The sequence below is a fragment of the Rhizophagus irregularis genome, chromosome 31, assembly GCF_026210795.1.
Source record: "Rhizophagus irregularis chromosome 31, complete sequence".
In the NCBI taxonomy this organism is placed as follows: Eukaryota; Fungi; Glomeromycota; class Glomeromycetes; order Glomerales; family Glomeraceae; genus Rhizophagus; species Rhizophagus irregularis.
Window position 1 is genome coordinate 2,575,165 of NC_089459.1, and position 19,395 is coordinate 2,594,559.

The following is a 19,395-nucleotide window of genomic DNA, read 5'->3' on the forward strand; positions in this document are numbered from 1 at the left end:
AGCGATTAAAGATACTTTACAATCGCTCACTGGTTCCATTCAAGGTTTCATTGCTTCTCTTGGTGGTTCTCCCTCCGATCGAGCCTTCAGCTCCTTCGCAATAACTGACTTCTCACCTTTTTTCCCCGTACTTTATTATCATTGCGCTCTAATGTCAGACAATTTTAATTATGATACATTTGTTCGAAACCCACCCAACCCCGTAGATACTTATATCTTTTCTGAACATGAATCTTTATTTACTACCCCAAATTCTTCCCCTATCCCTAATTCCTTTAATATTTCATCTTTTAATGTTAATGGTCTTCGCCATAATAGTCAAATTAAATTTGAACAAATCTCAAACTTTTTTAATCTTAAACATATTACCTTTGGTGGTATCGTTGATACCCATTTAACCCCTAAACAAATTCATTTCTTATCTAAACGCCTCCCTAATTATACTGTCTTTTCATCTGATATAGATAAAACCAAACAGGTCAATTCTACTGGTGGCGTTTCCCTTTTCATTGAAAAATCCCTTGCTTCCCATGTACAAGATTTTGTTTCACATTCCTCACGAATTTTATCTGTTGACCTTTATTTTAAAGCGGCAACGTTAAATTTCGTATTTTTGTGATCTATATTCCCCCTATTTCTGATTCTAAATTACGATCAGAAACTATTGATCTTCTTTTACAACTTTTGGTGCAAACTAAACAACAAAATTTTTATCATGCCATTTGTGGTGATTTTAATATGCACCTAGATACCTATTACCCTATTTATTTTAATCGCCCTGCTACCGCTTCGCAACGATCATATCGTTTGCTACATCATCTTTTATCTCATGGCTATGAAGAAACTATTCCTGTTAACGCTTCTGACTCCTTAGGCACCTTTCACCGCGATGACCAAGTTACTCGTATAGATTATGCGGTCATTCGCCCAATGCTAAAAGGCTTCGCTCTCACTTCTTATATCTTTGACGCCCAAGACACCTGCTCTTCGGACCACAATCCTATCATCACGTATTTTGATGATTCACTCTTGGTTGCGTCTATCAAGGTTGCTCGTGCTAAACAACTTCAACGACAGACTCGTCGCATTTTTAAATTTGATTCCGTCACTACTCAGCAATGGGAATCCTTTTCTACTTGTACTGACTCCTTATGCAACGTTTCTCCTTCCACCTTTTCAACATGGCACATCAATCAACAATGTGAATATTTACATTCCCGTATCGTGAAAGCTGCTAATGCCTCTCTTCCGTCTGTCACGGTTGGCAACCAATTTACACCTACGATGCCTAAGGATTTGGAAGCTTTAACTCAACATTATCGTTTCCTCAGCCGTCTTCTGCATTCGATACGTTTATTGCGAAAATATCCTTCCACATATTATAATAGATATGAACGTACTTGGTCCGCCCATTTCATTCGACTTCAAAAGATTCTTCATCTTTATAAGAAGGTTATTCCTTCTCCCCCTATTTTACCTACTTCTTTCTCCACATGTAGGCAAGACGATTTTAAATGTTTATTGGAATCTTTAAAGTCTATCTCCAATACCCTCCATGGTTTCCTTCTTCTCAAAGAAAAAGACTTTCAAGACTCTTCCATTCGTGCCAAATTGGACGATCGGGACAACAATTTTGAAACTGATATTTCTTCCTTTATTAATTCTGCTCTTTCAAGAACTCGACGCCGTATCACTTTGGATCGTGTCTTTATCGACCACCCTACACAACCAAAACTTTTAACGGACCCGCATGATATTGATAACGCTGTTATCAACCATTTCCAAAATTCCGTACCTATCAAATCGACTCCTCCTATTAACATTTCTGCTTTACCGGAAAGATGGTCTTCCGCTTATCGCCCTATGGACGATGTGGATTCCTCCATTTATAATTCTTTATTGGATCCTCCTACTCTGGACGAATGGTTGTCTACGGTCTCTATGCCTAATGACAAAGCTCCTGGTCCCTCTATGATCACTTATGAGATGCAAGCATCTGGGCCCTAACACTTCCGCTTTGATCTTAATCCCTGGTCCAATCATGTCTTCGTACTGCAGATATTCCTGATTTATGGCGTCAAGCTATGGTTTTCCCTATCCCTAAACCTCACGAATGGAAATGTCAACTCAAGAACACAAGACCTATTACTTTACTTGAAGTAATTAGGAAATCTTTGGTTAAACTTTTTTACAATCGTCTCGCTTCCATTTTGGCTTCAAATGAAGTGCTCAGAGGAGGAAACTTCGCTGGTCTGCCTGGTGGTTCTTGTCGCGACCCTATTGTCGTTCTTGAATCTATTATCCATGATGCTCATGTCAACAAATCGCCGCTTTAGATCCTTTCGCAAGATATTTCGAAGGCTTTCGACTCGGTTGATCTCAAGATGTTGCGTTTCGCTTCTTGAACGCATTAAACTTCCTGCTTCTGCTACAAAATTTATTTTATCCCTTTTCATGAATCGCTCCAATCGCGTTTTTACTGCTCATGGAACTACTCCTTCATACCGTGTTCGAATTGGTATAGATCAAGGCGAAGTTATCTCTCCCTTACTTTGGGTTATATATATAGACCCTTTGTTAACTGTTCTTAAGAATGAAATGATGGATCCGTATACGCTTCATGCTCCTTTATTATCTAATCCCTTGGCTATGACAAATTCTGATGGATTACGTATCAATAACTTGGTCTTTATGGATGATTCCACTTTAATTTCATCATCCAAATCCGGAATGGAATCGATGCTCTCTATTACGGAAGAATTTTATCAAATTAATAATACTTCCGCTAATCACAACAAATATGTTTTAATTACTAATTCGTTGCCTTCCACTTCAGTTTCTTCACCTTCTCCTGTCGTGTTTGACTTACATTTATCTGGATTGAACAAAGTTCCTTCCATTTCTATTGTGCCCATCTCCATGAATAGCTCTTTCCGCTTCCTGGGCGTCTGGTTCAATGTCGCTGGTTCTCGCGATTTTGTTAAAAAGCAAGTTGCTAGAGAATGCAACTCTTTCGCTGCTACCGTTCGTCCTGCCAAATTATCTGCTAAACAAGTAGTCTATTTGCACAACACCGTCCTTATTCCAAAATTGGAATATCGCATGCAAGTCACTCACCTCTCCGAATCTGAATGTGCCTCGGCAACCAGTAGTATTCGTTCCATGGTTAAACATAAGGCCAATTTTTCACGTGTACTCCCAGATTCTATTTTGTTTTTATCTCAAGGCTTGGGATTGATTAATTTATTTTTTCACCAATCACAAACACATTTAACTAATTTATTTTTATTAGCTAATTCTTCTTCTTCTTTTATGAAAAATTTATTTTTCTATAGATTACGTTTAATTCAATTTTCTTTTTTGATTCCTATTTCTCCGTTGTTAGTTAAAGATTGGACTATATGGTCTAAACTTTTTGCTTTTAAGCAGGATTATATCGCTTGCACTATTGCTCTCCTGACTGCCACTCCTTTCAAGTTGTCATGTTCTCCACTTTCAACTTTGCCTAACCTTATTGTATCCGATGGTCATACGCCTTTATTTGAAATAATGACCCCAAAGATTTTTATCTCTTACTTCCGACGTCTAAGAAGTCTGCAACTCTATTACCTATCTCAATTTATCACGCCTCAAGGAACCCATATGATCACTTGGAATGTTTATCTTTCCAGCTTATCAAGTAGGAAAGGTCATCGAGTCCTCCCTCATAAGTGGTTCAATGACATTCATCAAAATGTCACCGTTCCAAATTCCAATTCTCTACTCTTGGATCAATTCTCTTCCGAAGCCGTTCCTTCAGGCGTTGATTTGGTTCCTGCCTTTGGTTCCTCTAGAAAATCCATGAAATGGATCGTGTCTTTGGACGAAGATGGTTCCCCTTTATTTGGAAAACAGCTCAGCAAACAACAATATTCTTGCAAGATTGTCCATTGGACTTCTGATTGTGTGACTCGACCTAATGATGTTATCACGCTCACTCCTTGTCCTGGTTGTTCTAAACATATACCGGTTACCTATACTAAAAGTAATCCTACAGATGTTACTCCTTTATGTATCATCCCAAAACTTTCTCCTCTTAGATCTTTAATTCTCCCGACAACGCAGGAGCGTATTAGCATACGATACCACTACTATTACTTCTCCTTTCACTTGGGCGGACCTTGATGAAACTGTAAGATCATATTATGGTCGTTTGGACACTCAACCTAATTTTTCACAAGTAGAGATGGTTACTCTCCCTACTCCTTCTCTTTCTTCCTCTTTGGGCTCGGCTGCTTCTCTCGCTTTTGCTGCCTCACCATTAGCGACTCCTCCTAATAACCATTATTGTTTTTATACTGATGGTTCTTTAATTAACCTTGGCACTCCTGATGTTTCTATGGGTTGGTCTTGGGTTCAAGTCCTCGATGGCGCTGGTTTTTTCCAATCTATCGCTGCTTACGCTCATGGAATTATTCATAACTGGCCTTCCTCTACAAGAGCTGAAATTGCCGCTATACATGCTGCTCTTACAGTCACTCCTCCCTTCTCAACGGTCACTATTTATACTGACTCTCAATCTGCCATAGATGGTCTTCGTCTATGTGCTACCTTTTCTTATTCCAATAGTAGGCTCTATTACAAGACCACCAATTTTGAACTTTGGGCTATTATTGAACGTCTCATTTTCTCTAAATCTTTATCTGTCACGGCTGTTAAAGTGAAAGGTCACTCTGGTAATTTCTACAATGACTACGCGGACTCATTGGCCAATTCTGCGCATACTTCCTCTTCAGCAGTTCTTCTTTCTGATTTGGATCAAGTATCTCCTCACGATTTCTTATTAAAATATGATGATATTTTATGCGAATCCAACCCACGACGCCTATTCAAGCAATATTCGCAAATGCTGTGGATGCATAGACTAACGCGTTTATCACGTTTTAATTTCACCATTGATTTATCTTTTACTTCAGATTTCGTGATTGATTGGGATCTTACCTGGTTTTCGCTCAATTCTGAACCTCAACATGATGCCTCTTTTACTCGAGCTCATGCTTCCTCTCATCGCACCTTCAAATTCAAACTCTTTTTGGAAGATTTGCCTACTTTGGAACATCTTAAAAGAATTCGCCCGGACTTGTATATCGACATTTTATCATGTCGTTCATGTCTCGACTCCAAGGAAGATTTCATGCACCTTTTTATGTGCAAATGTAGACGAATCGCTATGGAACAGATTCTCCTCTCCTACCAACATCATTTTATCAACAAACTTCAAGAAGCTGGTGATCTCGTTAAGAAAGATCCCTCTTTACTTATTAACAAATTTAAATCTCTTCCTTGTTGGTCCTTTTCTTCTTCAAATTGGACTTCATATAGCCTTGTCCGTGGCTGCCTTCCGAAATCCTTTGTTGAAATTTTTGAAGAACTTTCTATTCCACGTAATTCTGCGATGAAGGTTATCTCTGCCATCCACAATCACTTTATCCAAAAGATCAGAAAACGAATTTGGCTACCGCGTTCCTATGACAAATCTAAATGGGAAAATGCGATGAACATCACTCAAAAACTTAAACTTTCTCGGCCTTCAAATTTGCCAAAGTCTACGTACTTACCTTTCCTCTCAACTTTACCTCCTCCGACCCTTTCCGACGCCGCACGTGACTCCGACGTTGATTATTTAAAGAACTCGATGAAATATGGTTTGCCTTGGTTTAATCACTATTCGGGGTTTATGGGTCGTCTAACGGTGCAACTTACTAACAGCTTTAGCAGGGTGGTGTGTCGATTTTAATAATGGGCGCATTGTTCGTTGGTTTGCTTGCATAGTTGCTTCTTCTTAGGTTGGAATATATCTAGGCGGGGATCGGGATAGTTTTAGTGTTATGCGATTTTTTTCCTTTTTGAATTAATTTTATAGCTTTATTACTGTTTTGGAGACTATATAGTTTTGTTTTTAGTTAATTTTATTTTTCTTTTTTGTACTTTGAAAATTTTATTTTATTTTTTTGTAAGTTCGTTAAATAATTTTAATAAAGATAAAGGCTACTATGCCATATTTGTCTTGACAAGGACTGATGACGATGTCACTTGGTTATTGTAAATTGAAGATAACAATTAGGTATGTAGACACGTACAGAAAAAAGACATGTCATACCCTTATATAACTAATCCTATAACCGGACGTCCAATCCGTGTTGGTGGAGATACCTTTAATCGAATAGTTATGGAATCCCATGATTATATCGATGGAAGGCTTGTCCGTAGACAAACCGTACCGCCTCCACCCCAGGAACAACCTGTATATTTAAATACAGATACAGGACGCTATATTCAACACGGTACTAGAACGTATCATAGACTGGTTGAGAGTGACTATGAGGTAGTTGAGGACTACTACCTTGTTCATTCTGAAGAGGAGGAGCTTATGAGGAAATCATCAATGAAACACGCTATAATGAGGAAAATCTTGATGGCCAGCGGTTAACTTTCAATAATATACAACAAATCAGAGCCGCTATTCAAGCTGACCAAGATGAATATGATGATTTTATCTTACAGCAGAATACGACTAACGGGACACCTTCCTCCGGTCCTTCCGGTCGTCCACGAACTTTGGAGGACCATGCCCCGAGACTTGCAGAGCTTAATATTGAGCTTGTGTAGGGAATGTCTCAGCGCCTGTAAGCAGTGACTTAACGGACAAGCCATGAGCGACTGCGCTTCCTAATGGTCAGTCCTCCGGTCCTCCGGTCTTCCGGTCTTTCCAACGGTTGATCCCTTAATGCCAGTTATTTTTTTTATACAAATGACAGGTATTTAAAGATAACAATATATAAAAAAGATTGTGAAGGATACTAAGTGAGCGAATAATCAAAGAAAGATAGCCATGTCAACATCAATCATAATAAACCAGTGTCAGAACTGTGGAGTATTCTCTGCAAAAGCGGCATATAGAGGATTATCCAGCGTGTTGTATAGACAGATTATAAAGAAGATTGGTGACGAGAGTGAACCTTTACAAGCCTTGGGACTTGCCAGGGATAAGTTGGTCCAGATTATCCGTCGGGCAAGTAATGCGGATTTTACGCAATTATTCACACAAAGACTAGATATGAAAATTATGGACGGAGATTCATACGAGGATACTAGGAAGTGGCTTCTTGAACAGCTTATAGCCATTGGATGTGACAGTGGGGAAATTGCCTTATATCAGTTCTTACGGAATACATACCCGGATGGTATTGACGAACCCTTTACTACATTCTATGAGAACTATGTAAATCATGTAAGAAATCCGATGACTAAGAACTTTGCTTCTCGAGCCTTAGGAGGCTATTGGATTAAAAGCTAGGATGCTACGGATTGACTTCGAAGGACGTAAAAAAAGTGCCATGATTCTTAGGGCTTCTGCGGAAGAACTTCGCGAGATGGGTTGCTAAAGCAGCCAGATTCTTACAAAATACTATTGATCCCTACTCGTAATGCTCGACGGTCCATATGACCCTTAGAAAAGATCTGTAAAAGGACCCCGATGCCTTCTATTAATTTTTTATTATCCAAAGGGTGACTAGACTTCAGGACTTCATATCGGGAGAATAACTCCTTTACGGTCTCAGGTTTTGGAATTTCAGTCTTCGTGGTCCTATCCCGTACTTTCGCTAAGAAGTTTTGGAAGTCTGATCCCAAGGTCTTACCAGATAGTCCGTAGGCTTCCCGAAAGACGTACTTAATCCAGGTATCTGCGTTCTTAGCTATAACACCAGATACGAGAAGGTGTTTTCTCTCTTTAGGCGATGGATATTCCTGAGCAAACTCGATTAGCTGGGAGGACTTTTTTGCTTCAGCTACGGCTTTCTGGCCATAGGAACTAAACTTTGATCGAACTGGGTTCAAACTCGGATTGAACTTTGATCGAACTGGGTTCAAACTCGGATCGAACGGGGATTGAACTGAGATCGAACTAGGATCAAACTGAGATTGATCGGTGATCGAACGCGAGACTAGTATCCCATCAACCCCGAATAGATAACGGATCGCTCTTGGATCTTCTAAGATCAAATACTATAAATTCGCGTTGTAGAGTAAGGTCATCGATTACTGGAGCTAGTGACTCCAGTGCTTCTGTATACTGGCGGATGATCCTCTTAGTATCGGTCAAACTTCCGTGACGCCATGTAGGAAAATATAATTCACATTTTCACGAATAGCCTTGGGAATGGTAAAGAATCTTTGGGCCACATAGATACACGAGATATTTTTGTGACGCCCGTGTGTAAAAAATCCAGTGATGAGATCCTGGGTTTTTTTAGGCGCATCTATCAAATCCTCGAAGATTACCACAGTAGCCTAGGTGGAGTTGAAGTCCTTAACATTTGGAATCTCACTATGGGATACTGTGGTAAACGGAATTTCTTCTTCTTTGAAAAAATCACGTACGACTGCCCACTTCGGTTCATTGAGGTATCTGCCAACTAGAATTACCGCATCACATAATATGTACCTTTCACCATCCTCCTTTGCCTTCTTGTCTCCCATTAACAAATTAATAATCATAGTTGTCTTACCCGAGTCAGAACTTCCTGCTACGGCAAGACGGAAAGGCCATGATGGGGCAAACTCATTACCCTGTCTCGAGTCAGTCGTGTACTCGTCTAAATTGTATACATAAAGATCCATTTGAATTTTATTCTAATTTAGTTTAAATATGATGTCGACACCAATTGCAATTTATACTCCTTCAGAGCCTACTGGACCGCCTCCTAGGGATTTGCGTGATATGAATAATATACCATTAGTTGCGGTAATTAAGGATCTAACAGATTTTTTAACTGTCAGTGATCGCATGGTTGTTAATCGAGATGTACAAAATGCAAACTATCGTCTTAAACATGCTCTTAATTTATTAATTCATCGCTGTAGAGAAACATACGAAGAACGCGATATATTAAAAGCGGAACGCGATCGATTTCGAAAAGAACGCGATGAATTACAAGACGAACTCGAGGTTCAAACAGGTTTGTTAGGTCTTACACAAGATGAGCTAAATATCGTACAAGATACTATTACTGGTTTAGAAGCTAATTTGGCTGAATTGGAACGTGAGTTTGGTGGTATGCGGACGACTAATCGTCGTCTTCAGCAGCAATATAATATTATGAGAGGAGAACGTAATAGAGCTATAGGTGAACGTAATAGAGCTATAGGCGAGCGTGATGTGGCACGAAATCGGCTTGTATATGCTAATAATCGGGTTCTTTTTGGAATTCGGACATTGGGACGTCTTAGGAATCGACTTTTCCAACAAATAGCCGCTCTGCGTATCCAAGTACAATGGTTTCGGATCAGACAATTGAACCTTCCTCCACCTCCTCTCAACCATCCACAAAATACGATATGGCTGCCGTTGGTATAGCTGCCCCTATATTTCATGGTCGGGGAAGATGAAGATCTTAATCTTTTTATTGATAACTTTTTAGGGTATATTAATACCGTTGGTATTGATCCATTGGACGATGCCGGTGCACCTCCGGGTCGGGTGCGAGCGATGGGGGTTCTTCGTAGCTGTATGAGAGATGAAGCGGCGAGGTGGTTTGATGCAGAACTTACTGGAAAAAATTGGGAACTCTCGAATATTCGGTTAGTGGCGGCTACTGCAAATGGTGGAGCCGGTGCGTACTCGCTGAGCGTTCTTCAGAGCCTTTAGCTGTTCCTGAGGTTGCTAATGGATTACATGTTGGTACTTACTTACCCGGGTCTGATGTTGATGCATATTCAAGGATTTTAGCTAATGCGGCGAGAACCGTTGGAGAAACATTTTTCCCATCACGCGCTGATATCGTTAGAACGAATTTTAAAGTTCGAAGAGCAGTGGAGGCGTGCGGGCGGACGTCCTACTCATCAACCCGTTAATGGGTTGGGAAATCATGGAGGTCCATTTAATGCTGCTGTCCAGAATCAACCAATAGTCTTACAGGGGATTCTCCTGGATCAAGCATTTATGCATATGCGTACAAATTTTCCAACCGTCGTGGAAGAAAGACTTCAAATACGATTTAGTAACCTTTACCAGGAACAAGATGAACCTGTTCGATCTTACTATAAGCGAGTTGAGAGGGCTGGGGATATTGTAGGATATAATCGAATTATGGTTACCGACCAGTTCTATAGAGGACTTTTGCCGGAAAACGTTATTGAAGCTCCAGAATCGGGCGGCACTCTTAATATATTAATCGATAGATTGAGTGATCTTGAGCGACGAAAGGGCGAAATGTTCTATGGATTACAAAGGCGTCAGGGTATTGAAAAGGCTAAAAAAGAGGAATTGGCTGGCTATACTCATCCCGTCCCGACTCCACACGAAGGTGCTGTAATACAAAGGTCGACAGACGTTATTACTCAAGAACGATTACAAGAATTGCTCAAGGCACAAGCCGAGGAACTTACCAAGAATTTCCAGGCACAATTTAAACAATTACAAGCATCTAAGCCAGTTCATAAACCACCGGTCTATAGACAACAGATTAAACCTGTTCGGCCAAAGCCACGGCCACGCGTTGTTCAGGATCATCAGGATCCTGATTGGGATGATGGTTATGTAGATCATGATTTTGGTGATGACCCTGGTGACCCTGATGCTCCTGAGTGGACTAGTGAGGATGATCAACATGTTATTGATCTTATTATGGGATATGAGACGTCTAAAAGATTTCCAAAGAGACTTCAGAAGGCTAAAGATAGACGCGATGATCTGGAATTAGCCCGAGCAATGAGAAACCTCGATCTTAATGATGATGCTATGGATATTGATACTAATACCGCGAGTTTTGATGACTTGAAAATTGTTCCCGATGAGGAAGGTGGTTTTCGGATTTGTGCGGTTCGAAGTACAAAAAAAAAAGTAAACTCGGATAAGGGTGTAAGTATCTCGAAACTTCTTAAATCTGTTCCAAAAAAATCAGTTAAAATGACTCCTATTAAGATTCCTGTGAAGGTTACTAGTAGTAAGCCCACACTTATAAAAGCCGTCACCAAAAATGATTCATTAAGTTTATTAAGGTCTGCAGATTTTAGAAAATTACTCCGCGAGATTCTTCGGGAAGAATTAAAGTCTGCTCGTAAAAGTATGGAGATTCCAGAAGACCTAGTTGAGGAAAAACAAGAAGAGGATATCAGGGGAAGATGACCCGATGGATATTGACATAGCTCGTTTGGAGAATACTAAAGATCTTTTAGCGCTGGATGGGGAGGTCAATGGGATAGCAATTCAGTGTTTAGCAGACACTTGTGCTAACGCGTCTTTTATTCAGAGGGAAGCCGCTGAAGAATTAGGGTTGGATATCGACAAGAGTATTACACATAACATATCCGGCGCTCCGGGTTCTGGTAGGACATTCGGCATGGTAAAAGGTGTGTCAATCAAACTAACCCCTGATTGCGTAATCACTGAGAATCTCGCGGTTTTAAGCGATTACAAGCATAGGGAGATTGGATTGAGCCGGACGTGTCTGAAACGTTACAATTATGATGTCCATGAATCACGTGAACATATCGCCCTTACTTGTAATGAGAAGAATGTTTTTATCCCGATAGTTTCTGACGTGAATCGAGGAGACAAAAAATAGGGAATATTTATTTTTTATTCCCAAAACTTGCGGATTAAGGCAGGGACATCCTCCTCCAACCGGTCAGCGGGTTCCCAAGTGGCTTCGGTATCTGGGTATCGTTCCCACTTGACTAGATACTGGTCTTGACCCTTCCTGATGCGATGCCGGAGTATCCGCTCAGGTACAAATCTTTCGGGTTGCCCTCTTATCACGGAGTCAGGTGGGGGATGTTCATTTTCTGGAACAATCTGCAACTCTTTTCAGGTGTACGCACATTTGGATACACCTAGACGCCCGTGTGGTCCATCAAGAAGATACGTAGGAGGCTGTTCGGGTGAGAGGATCATTTTTTTGATGACACGGATATTGGGATTCCATCTTATGTCACCTGTACGAAATTTTCCATGGAGTTTATTCCCGAGTACTGAAATAGGTTCGTCTAACTTGACTCGGACATGTGTTCCTTCAGAGAGAAGTTCCGTCTTTTTTGACACTTTGGGTGACCCTGTCGGAATGTCTGGGGGATTTCTCTGCCAGATTTCATCTATTTTATTAACTACATCACGGAAATCTTCTAACCATTCCACGGATGTCACCCCGGTCTTCAACTCCTGTGCCACCATTCGTTTTAGGAGAGGTTCCTGGATTGCTTGGATGGCTCGTTCAGCGTATGATTGCTGTTTGTGTCTTCCTGGTTCGCCGAACCTCATCATCACCCTAGGCTGTTCAGGAAAAAATCACGTACCTGATCATTGGTGAATTCTGATCCGGAGTCTGTCTCTATTCGATGTGTTGGTGGCTTAATGCGATTTCTTCTGTAGATTTTAACAAATCCATTGAGAACCTTATTTGCGGTTTTATCCTTTAGGGGCTCTGCATCGACTTGTTTACCCGCGACTTCCACCACTACGAGGAAATAGTGGAATCCTTTGGGGTCGACTGGCATCTCTGCAAGATCTGCCTGATGTGTTGCATTTGGTTTCCATACAACTACTCGTGGACGCTCTGATGACTTCTCCTTTAGGGGCTTTTTATATAGGTTGTAGTGCTCCTCACCTTTTAGAATTCGTGCCGGTCTCTGGAGAGATTGTAGTATTTGTAGTAATTCTCTAAATGCGACATATTACGACAAATTAAAGGAAAGATTTCGGACTTCAAATCTTAAGATGACATGATTTTACTGCCTAAAGTGTAAGAAGGAAACCGAGACTGCTAGTGAAATACAAGATATGACCACAAATGGCCGCTATCGTTTACATGGCGACTGTGTAGTTTGTGGGATGCATAAGAATACTTTTACTGGGATAGACTGGGTTATCAAAAAGAAAACCAAGGAGAAGAAAAAAGAAACTGCGGCTAAAAGACATCAGACGGCGTACAATCGGCAATGCAAAAAACTCGGGCAGAAAATCTTAGATTCTGATGACACGTGTAAGCAGTGTATTGATAAATGCCTTAAGGAGGCAAAAAAGAGGAAGACGGATTAGTACCGCCTTCTAAAAGTATTCCTCATCATCTGAGTCATCGAGAGATACCTCTCCATCATCTGATTCATCATCCGAGTCATCAGGAGTGCGACCTTCCTTAAGCAATTGGATGTCGTACGTTATTTGAGTCCATTTCTCCCAGTCAGACTCTTGCGTTATAAAGCCGCATCTGAGGAGTGCTCTTTCTATTACTACCATCCCTGCAAACCTGGTGTATTTTTTCTGATCGGCTTCATTGAAATTGTCAATGGCTTCTTTGTAGTAGTCTACTGCCTGTTTGTATACCTCTTCGGCTTCTTTATGCCGCTTCCACAACTCGGCTTTACAACAGTTATACCAGAGTCTGTTAATCTTGAGATGTTTTCCGAATTCTTTAACCGGAAGGTTTCTGACCATCTCTGCTACTATGTCCGAGTCATTGAGGGGTGATGCCTGAATTTGGATCCATTTACGGATTCCATAGATGTCTACAAGATCAAGCCCGAGGTCTTCGGCAAGAGAAGTGGCGGCGTGTAAGTTTATCATTGTATGTTACTTATAGTTACCTAATCTTCAATTGCCGAATATATTTTTTCTGACGGGGGTAGTGATCCCGGGCGAAACCGAAATATTTAGTCATGTGACGAAACCGAAATTGTTTCGTCAATGCATTTCAAATTACGAAATTCCGAAATATTTCGTCACATGACTAAACCGAAATTATGACTAAACTGAAAAATATATTTTTAGTTTTTTTTTTTATTTTACAAATATATCGACACGTTTTCAAACACAATTTAGTAAAATTTATTAAATATTATACATACAATATGCTAAAATATTAACAAATAAACACAGCTTTATAACAATATTATTATATTATACACCATAAAATAATCCCTCTCACGATAGTGACGATACCATAATCTTTCATCCCATATGAATAAAATTGTACCAATCCTTTTATAGATTTCTATATACCAACACGATGCATTCTATATCTAACTTACCAAACTTACCATCCCTCATAAATCAACTAATCCATCAAATCTAACTATAATCTTTACAAGTCACAATTTCGGCCCTCGGCGTACTTTAATGTCCTCGTAACTAAATCTATAATTACTCTAACTACAAAACCTTCCCGAGTCACAATTTCTGCCTTCAGCATACTTTGAACGTCCTAAAGTTAAACTGTTGTTTAGTAACCGACTACTACTATATCTGCGAAATTGTCAGATTACTCTAACTTCCAAGTTAGATTAGACGAAGACGAATTTTGAGTTGAAAAAAATTGATCATCTGATCAATATTATATTGGATTATCATGTAGCACAGTTTTGATTACGGACTGTGAAACTTTAATTATCGTTATGATCAAATCAACGATAATCAATAACTGTTAAAATAGAAAAAAAACCCACGAGGCACGACCGCACGAGATACCAAATGACTTTATATATTGCCAAAAGTCACGTCAATGTATTACTTTCGCTGTTTTGCTATATTCATAAACGTTCAATATTCTATAAAAAATGGACACTCCAACTGAACAACAAAAGAAGAAAGGTGGTCGTCCTCAAAGAAGTATGGGAGACACATGGTAAGAAACCGCTCAAGCTGCGGTACTATTTTTCGGCCAAATGTAATTATTGTAGGACATATTGGCCTCGTGGTCATCCAAATGAGCTAGAAGATCACCTAGCAAACAACTGTAGAGAAGTTCCAGAACTTGTTCATTCGTTCTACTTAGGTGTAGTTTCTGCGCGGGATTTTGGAAGGGAAGATACCTTTTCTTCGCCAGAAAATAGTAAAAAAAGAAAAACTCAGGTGGACCAGCGGGAGTTGACTGATTGGTTTGAGTCAACTAACATAAATTCTCAAAAAAAGGCTTCTATTACTCGTGCTCTTGTGCGCGCATTTATATGTTGTGGTATTCCGTTCTCAATTATTGAGAATCCATTTTTTATTGAATTTCTTCACGAAATGAGACCAGGATATGAGCCTCCAACAAGCGAATTGCTAAGTGGTAGGCTTTTAAATCAAGAAACAGCAAGAATTAATGACAAGATTAAGGAGATCATTAAAAATTCTGAGAATTTAACACTTGGTAAGTTTTGTTATCAAATGAATTTACAAAAATTTTTAAAATTTTAAATTCTAACTGTTTAACTCTTTAACTCTTTAAGCACTTGATGGCTGGACAAATCCGAATGGTGTTTCTGTTTATAACTATGTAATCCTAACTCCTGATCGAGAACAATACCTTTATGCTCTTCATGACTACTCAGGCGATCATCATACAGGAGATTTTCTTGCAGGCCAAATTACGGATATTATCAAAAAAATTGGCCCTGAAAAAGTTTCTGCATTAGTTACTGATAATGCCGCGAATTGCGTTAAAGCAAGGGAAATTGTTACGAACCAATTTCCAAACATTATTGATCTTCGGTGCATTGCTCATTTCGTCAATTTAGTAACCAAACAGATTATGGGTATGTTTCAAATTCTATAAAATAATTATGAATTATTGTTAAAAATTCATCTTTTTAACCTTTTTTTTTAATTTTAGAACATGATTTGGCTAAAATAACGATCAGTGGCTGTAATCAGATTACATCATTCTTTAAACGTTCTCATATAGTAGGAAAATTGTTGACCGATGCTACTACTACATTACAAATCGTAGGAGGAGGGCTTAAAACATACTGTGAAACAAGATGGACTTCCATGTATGAAGCTGTAAGTTCCGTATCTCGTTTACGAATGGCACTAGAACATGTGAGTTTATTTCAATATCTATAAATTCTTATTTTGTTATTGTAATATTACTGATTATTAATAATATTTTGTAAAATATTTATAGGTTTTGAAGAATAATCCTAATGAAATCACAAATAAAAGTGTTAGACGAAATATTCGAAGCTCGGAATTTTTCTCAAACGTTGATAAATTAACCAAAGTTCTAAAGCCGATTAAAACTGCAATTACCTTACTTGAAAGTGCTAATGCAAACCTTGCCGATTGCTTTCTTCAATTGATTTTAATAGCAAATACTATTAAAAAATTACCTTCTCGAGGAATGGTAGAATTTCATCAACATTGTATCGAATCATTTAACAAATATTGGGACAAGTTTGATCCAAAAATCTATATTTTGGCATATTTTTTACATCCTGCCTATCGCGGTTAGTAAAATCCTAATTTTTTAATGAAATTATTTATTAAAAGAAAATAAATTGATTTTTTTATAAATATTTAATAGCACGTGGGTTAAAAGCAGTATATTGGAAAACTATCACTACTACCGCGGCTCAGATTTGGCAAAATAATGGTGGTGACAGGAGGTCATGTAATCGTCTTTTGGCACAAATGCGTAATTATGAATTGCGAAAGAGTCCATATAATCAAGAGTTTGATAGCCATCTTGAAACACCAATGAGTTGGTGGCTTACAATCAAAGACAAGTATGATTATCTTCCTGCATTGGCTATAATGGTGTTTTCTATCACTCCACATAGTGCAGGATGCGAAAGAATTTTTTCCACTCTTGGCTGGTTATATGGTACACGACGGCAACGATTAGGACTTTTAAAGGGTTGAGGCTATGGCAAAAATTCGGTCGTTTTACGTATCTAATATTAAAAATGAGCTTGCTTATGTTAGTCAACAATATACAGAGGATGAAGTGCATGAAATGATTAATGATTCAACATTTTTACAATTTGAAGAGGAGGAAGATGAAATTGATAATAGAAGAAATATTCCTATTTCAGAAATTCCTAATCATGAAGTACGGGTTTTGATTATTGAAGAAATGTTTAATTTAAAAAATGCAGTAAAATGTTTGAATAATGATGGTGAAAATTCGGATGACAGTGATATTAATGATGATGTTAATGAAACTGATGGTAAAGATGAACTAGACGATAGTGATGAAAATGTAGAAATGGAAAGTAATTATGATGTTGAAGAATTAATTCAACAATATTCAATTGATAATGAATTAGAAGGAGACACTTTATAATCAATTTTATATTAGAAATCGTATTTTTTTCACATGCTTATAACTTTTTTGATAATAATATGTTGAAAATTGTGTTACATTTTCTTTGAAATTTATTAAAATTATACATATACTAAACGTAAAATAAAATAATTATATTATAATTGGCTAGTTTACTAAACCTTAAATACTATGTTGTACTATAAATATATTTCGTCATTTCGGATATACATTTAAGTTTCGGAATAAGTTTAGGTTTCGGAATTAATTTATCCTTCAAAAAAAAAAGACGAAATATTTCGGATTGAAAAAAATAGTTTCGCCCGGTATCACTAGACGGGGGTAAGTGGTCATGGAGTTCGGGTGCCATAGTTCGGGTGCCATAGTTCGGACATAGGGAATCATACTTGGAGGGTCTAGGTGAAAGATATAAAGGGTAATCATAGCGCGAATCGGGTTTTGGGGTCTGAGGGGCTTGACTAAGGCTGCCATAGTATTATTATAAGATTTTTCGTACTATGGCAGATACTATGGCAGGAGATTCTGTTTGATTTCGGCTTTATTCGCGTTTTTATTCCATTTTTAAGTAGTCTGCCATAGTTGCCATAGTTGTCATAGTAAGTTATATATAAGAAAAAATGTAGAAAAAAAAATAAGTGGAAAAATACCGTGGCAGACCATGGTACTGTGGCAGGTAAACCTGCCCCACGGAAGGGGGATGTAGGTACTGCGAGGCCGTGGCCGAGGTGGAGGAACGTAGTGACTACACTACCAGCCCGACGACCCTCTTTTATTTGCCTTTAAAGCTTCTTGCAGACTTTTCCAAAGTATTTCACCTTCACTATCAGGCTGAAAAGAAGATTTCTTTTCTACCAACAATAACATTCCTGATTTATAAAGATTTGCTAAATTGTCTCTATCAGATAAAGGATCTGGTGCTTTTGTCCAAAATTCGATCATATGTTGTTTTTTTGTAAATGGAGTAATATTAATACAACCAGAGGCACGAAACATTGCTGCCGTACATGCACCTAATTCTTTTTCTTGAAACTGATAATTAGCTGAATAGATTTGAAATAAAATATTAGGAAATTGAATTATTGTATTATTTTGTTCGTACCAATTCTTAAATAATTTTGACCAATCTGAAAATGGACTGGCAATTTTACGAGTTTTTATTTGTTGTCTAAATATAATATTCAACTTATCAATATCATTCCAATCATTGCTCGTACATGTGATTGAATTATTTCTTAACTTGTCCAATTCTTGTTGAACATATGAATTGGTAATTCCAAATAAAGCTGCCCCGTCAAACTTGTTAAGAATATTAATAGACTTCCAAATTTCGTCGGGAGTAATTCCTTCGTTATGGTATTGATTAATATCGCCATCATAAACATCTAAATTACAATTATCTTCTATAGATTGTACAAAAAGTGATTGTTTGCCCTTATATTTTGTTATAAGTGTAGAAAGAAATCCTGGACCAGCACCGTAACAACCTTTATGAGATGAAATACCAATTTGACTAACCACAATTAAAATTCGATCTATACGAATAAAAATTGGAATAAATAAAATATCAGACAATAATTCATTAATAATTATTTCATCATCAAATCCCATAACAACCATTCCCGAATACTCTGTCTTATTCTTTCTAAAAACTTGTTTATACGTGTTGTTAATAGCTGCAGAAGCCGATTGTTGAATTCCAGAATCTTTGCCATTACAAAGACAACGAAAACTTAGCTTGTGTGTTTGTTTATTATCAAGAATTGTTATTGCAAAGTTCTCATCATTTAAACAGCAATTAATAAACATAAACATTCGATAGGGTATTGCTTTAATGCAGATTTGATTAGACTTAACGCTAGTTTCGCTAGTTTGGTCAAATTTGCGTGGTTTCCACCAATATCGTGCATGAATACCATAATGTAAGTCTTGTATAATATCTCCCTTGGCTAGAAGAGTTATTGTATACTGTTTTTTTTTACTCATTAGAAAAATTTTAATATAAAGAACGGAACATTCCAAAAAACGGTTTTTTTATTAATACAAAGCCCGTAAAATTAATTATAGATTGCCGATCATTTTATCCTAATGAGTGACGATTTATCCCTTAAATTAAAATTTAAGTATATTATAGATATATTTTTTATATACTTAAAATATTCTTATAATATATTTCATAATATATTTTAAGTATATTTTAAGTATGTAAAAAATATACTTATAATAATCTTATAATATACTTAAATTTTAATTTAAATATAATTTAAATATATTTTAAGTATATGGGCAAAAATTAAATATATTAGACATATATTTT

The 19,395-nt window shown here is 37.8% G+C and overlaps 2 protein-coding genes across 2 annotated transcripts; both read right to left on the reverse strand.

Annotated features, from left to right (window-relative positions):
- Positions 1-13,084: 13,084 nt before the first annotated feature.
- OCT59_022684 (uncharacterized protein) lies at positions 13,085-13,600 on the reverse strand (the record flags this gene model as incomplete). Its single annotated transcript, XM_066144929.1, has 1 exon — positions 13,085-13,600. One exon carries the CDS (start codon positions 13,598-13,600, stop codon positions 13,085-13,087), a length of 516 nt encoding a protein of 171 aa, XP_066006344.1.
- A 4,228-nt stretch (positions 13,601-17,828) lies between these two features.
- Positions 17,829-19,064, reverse strand: OCT59_022685 (uncharacterized protein; the record flags this gene model as incomplete). Its single annotated transcript, XM_066144930.1, has 1 exon — positions 17,829-19,064. One exon carries the CDS (start codon positions 19,062-19,064, stop codon positions 17,829-17,831), a length of 1,236 nt encoding a protein of 411 aa, XP_066006345.1.
- Positions 19,065-19,395: the final 331 nt, after the last annotated feature.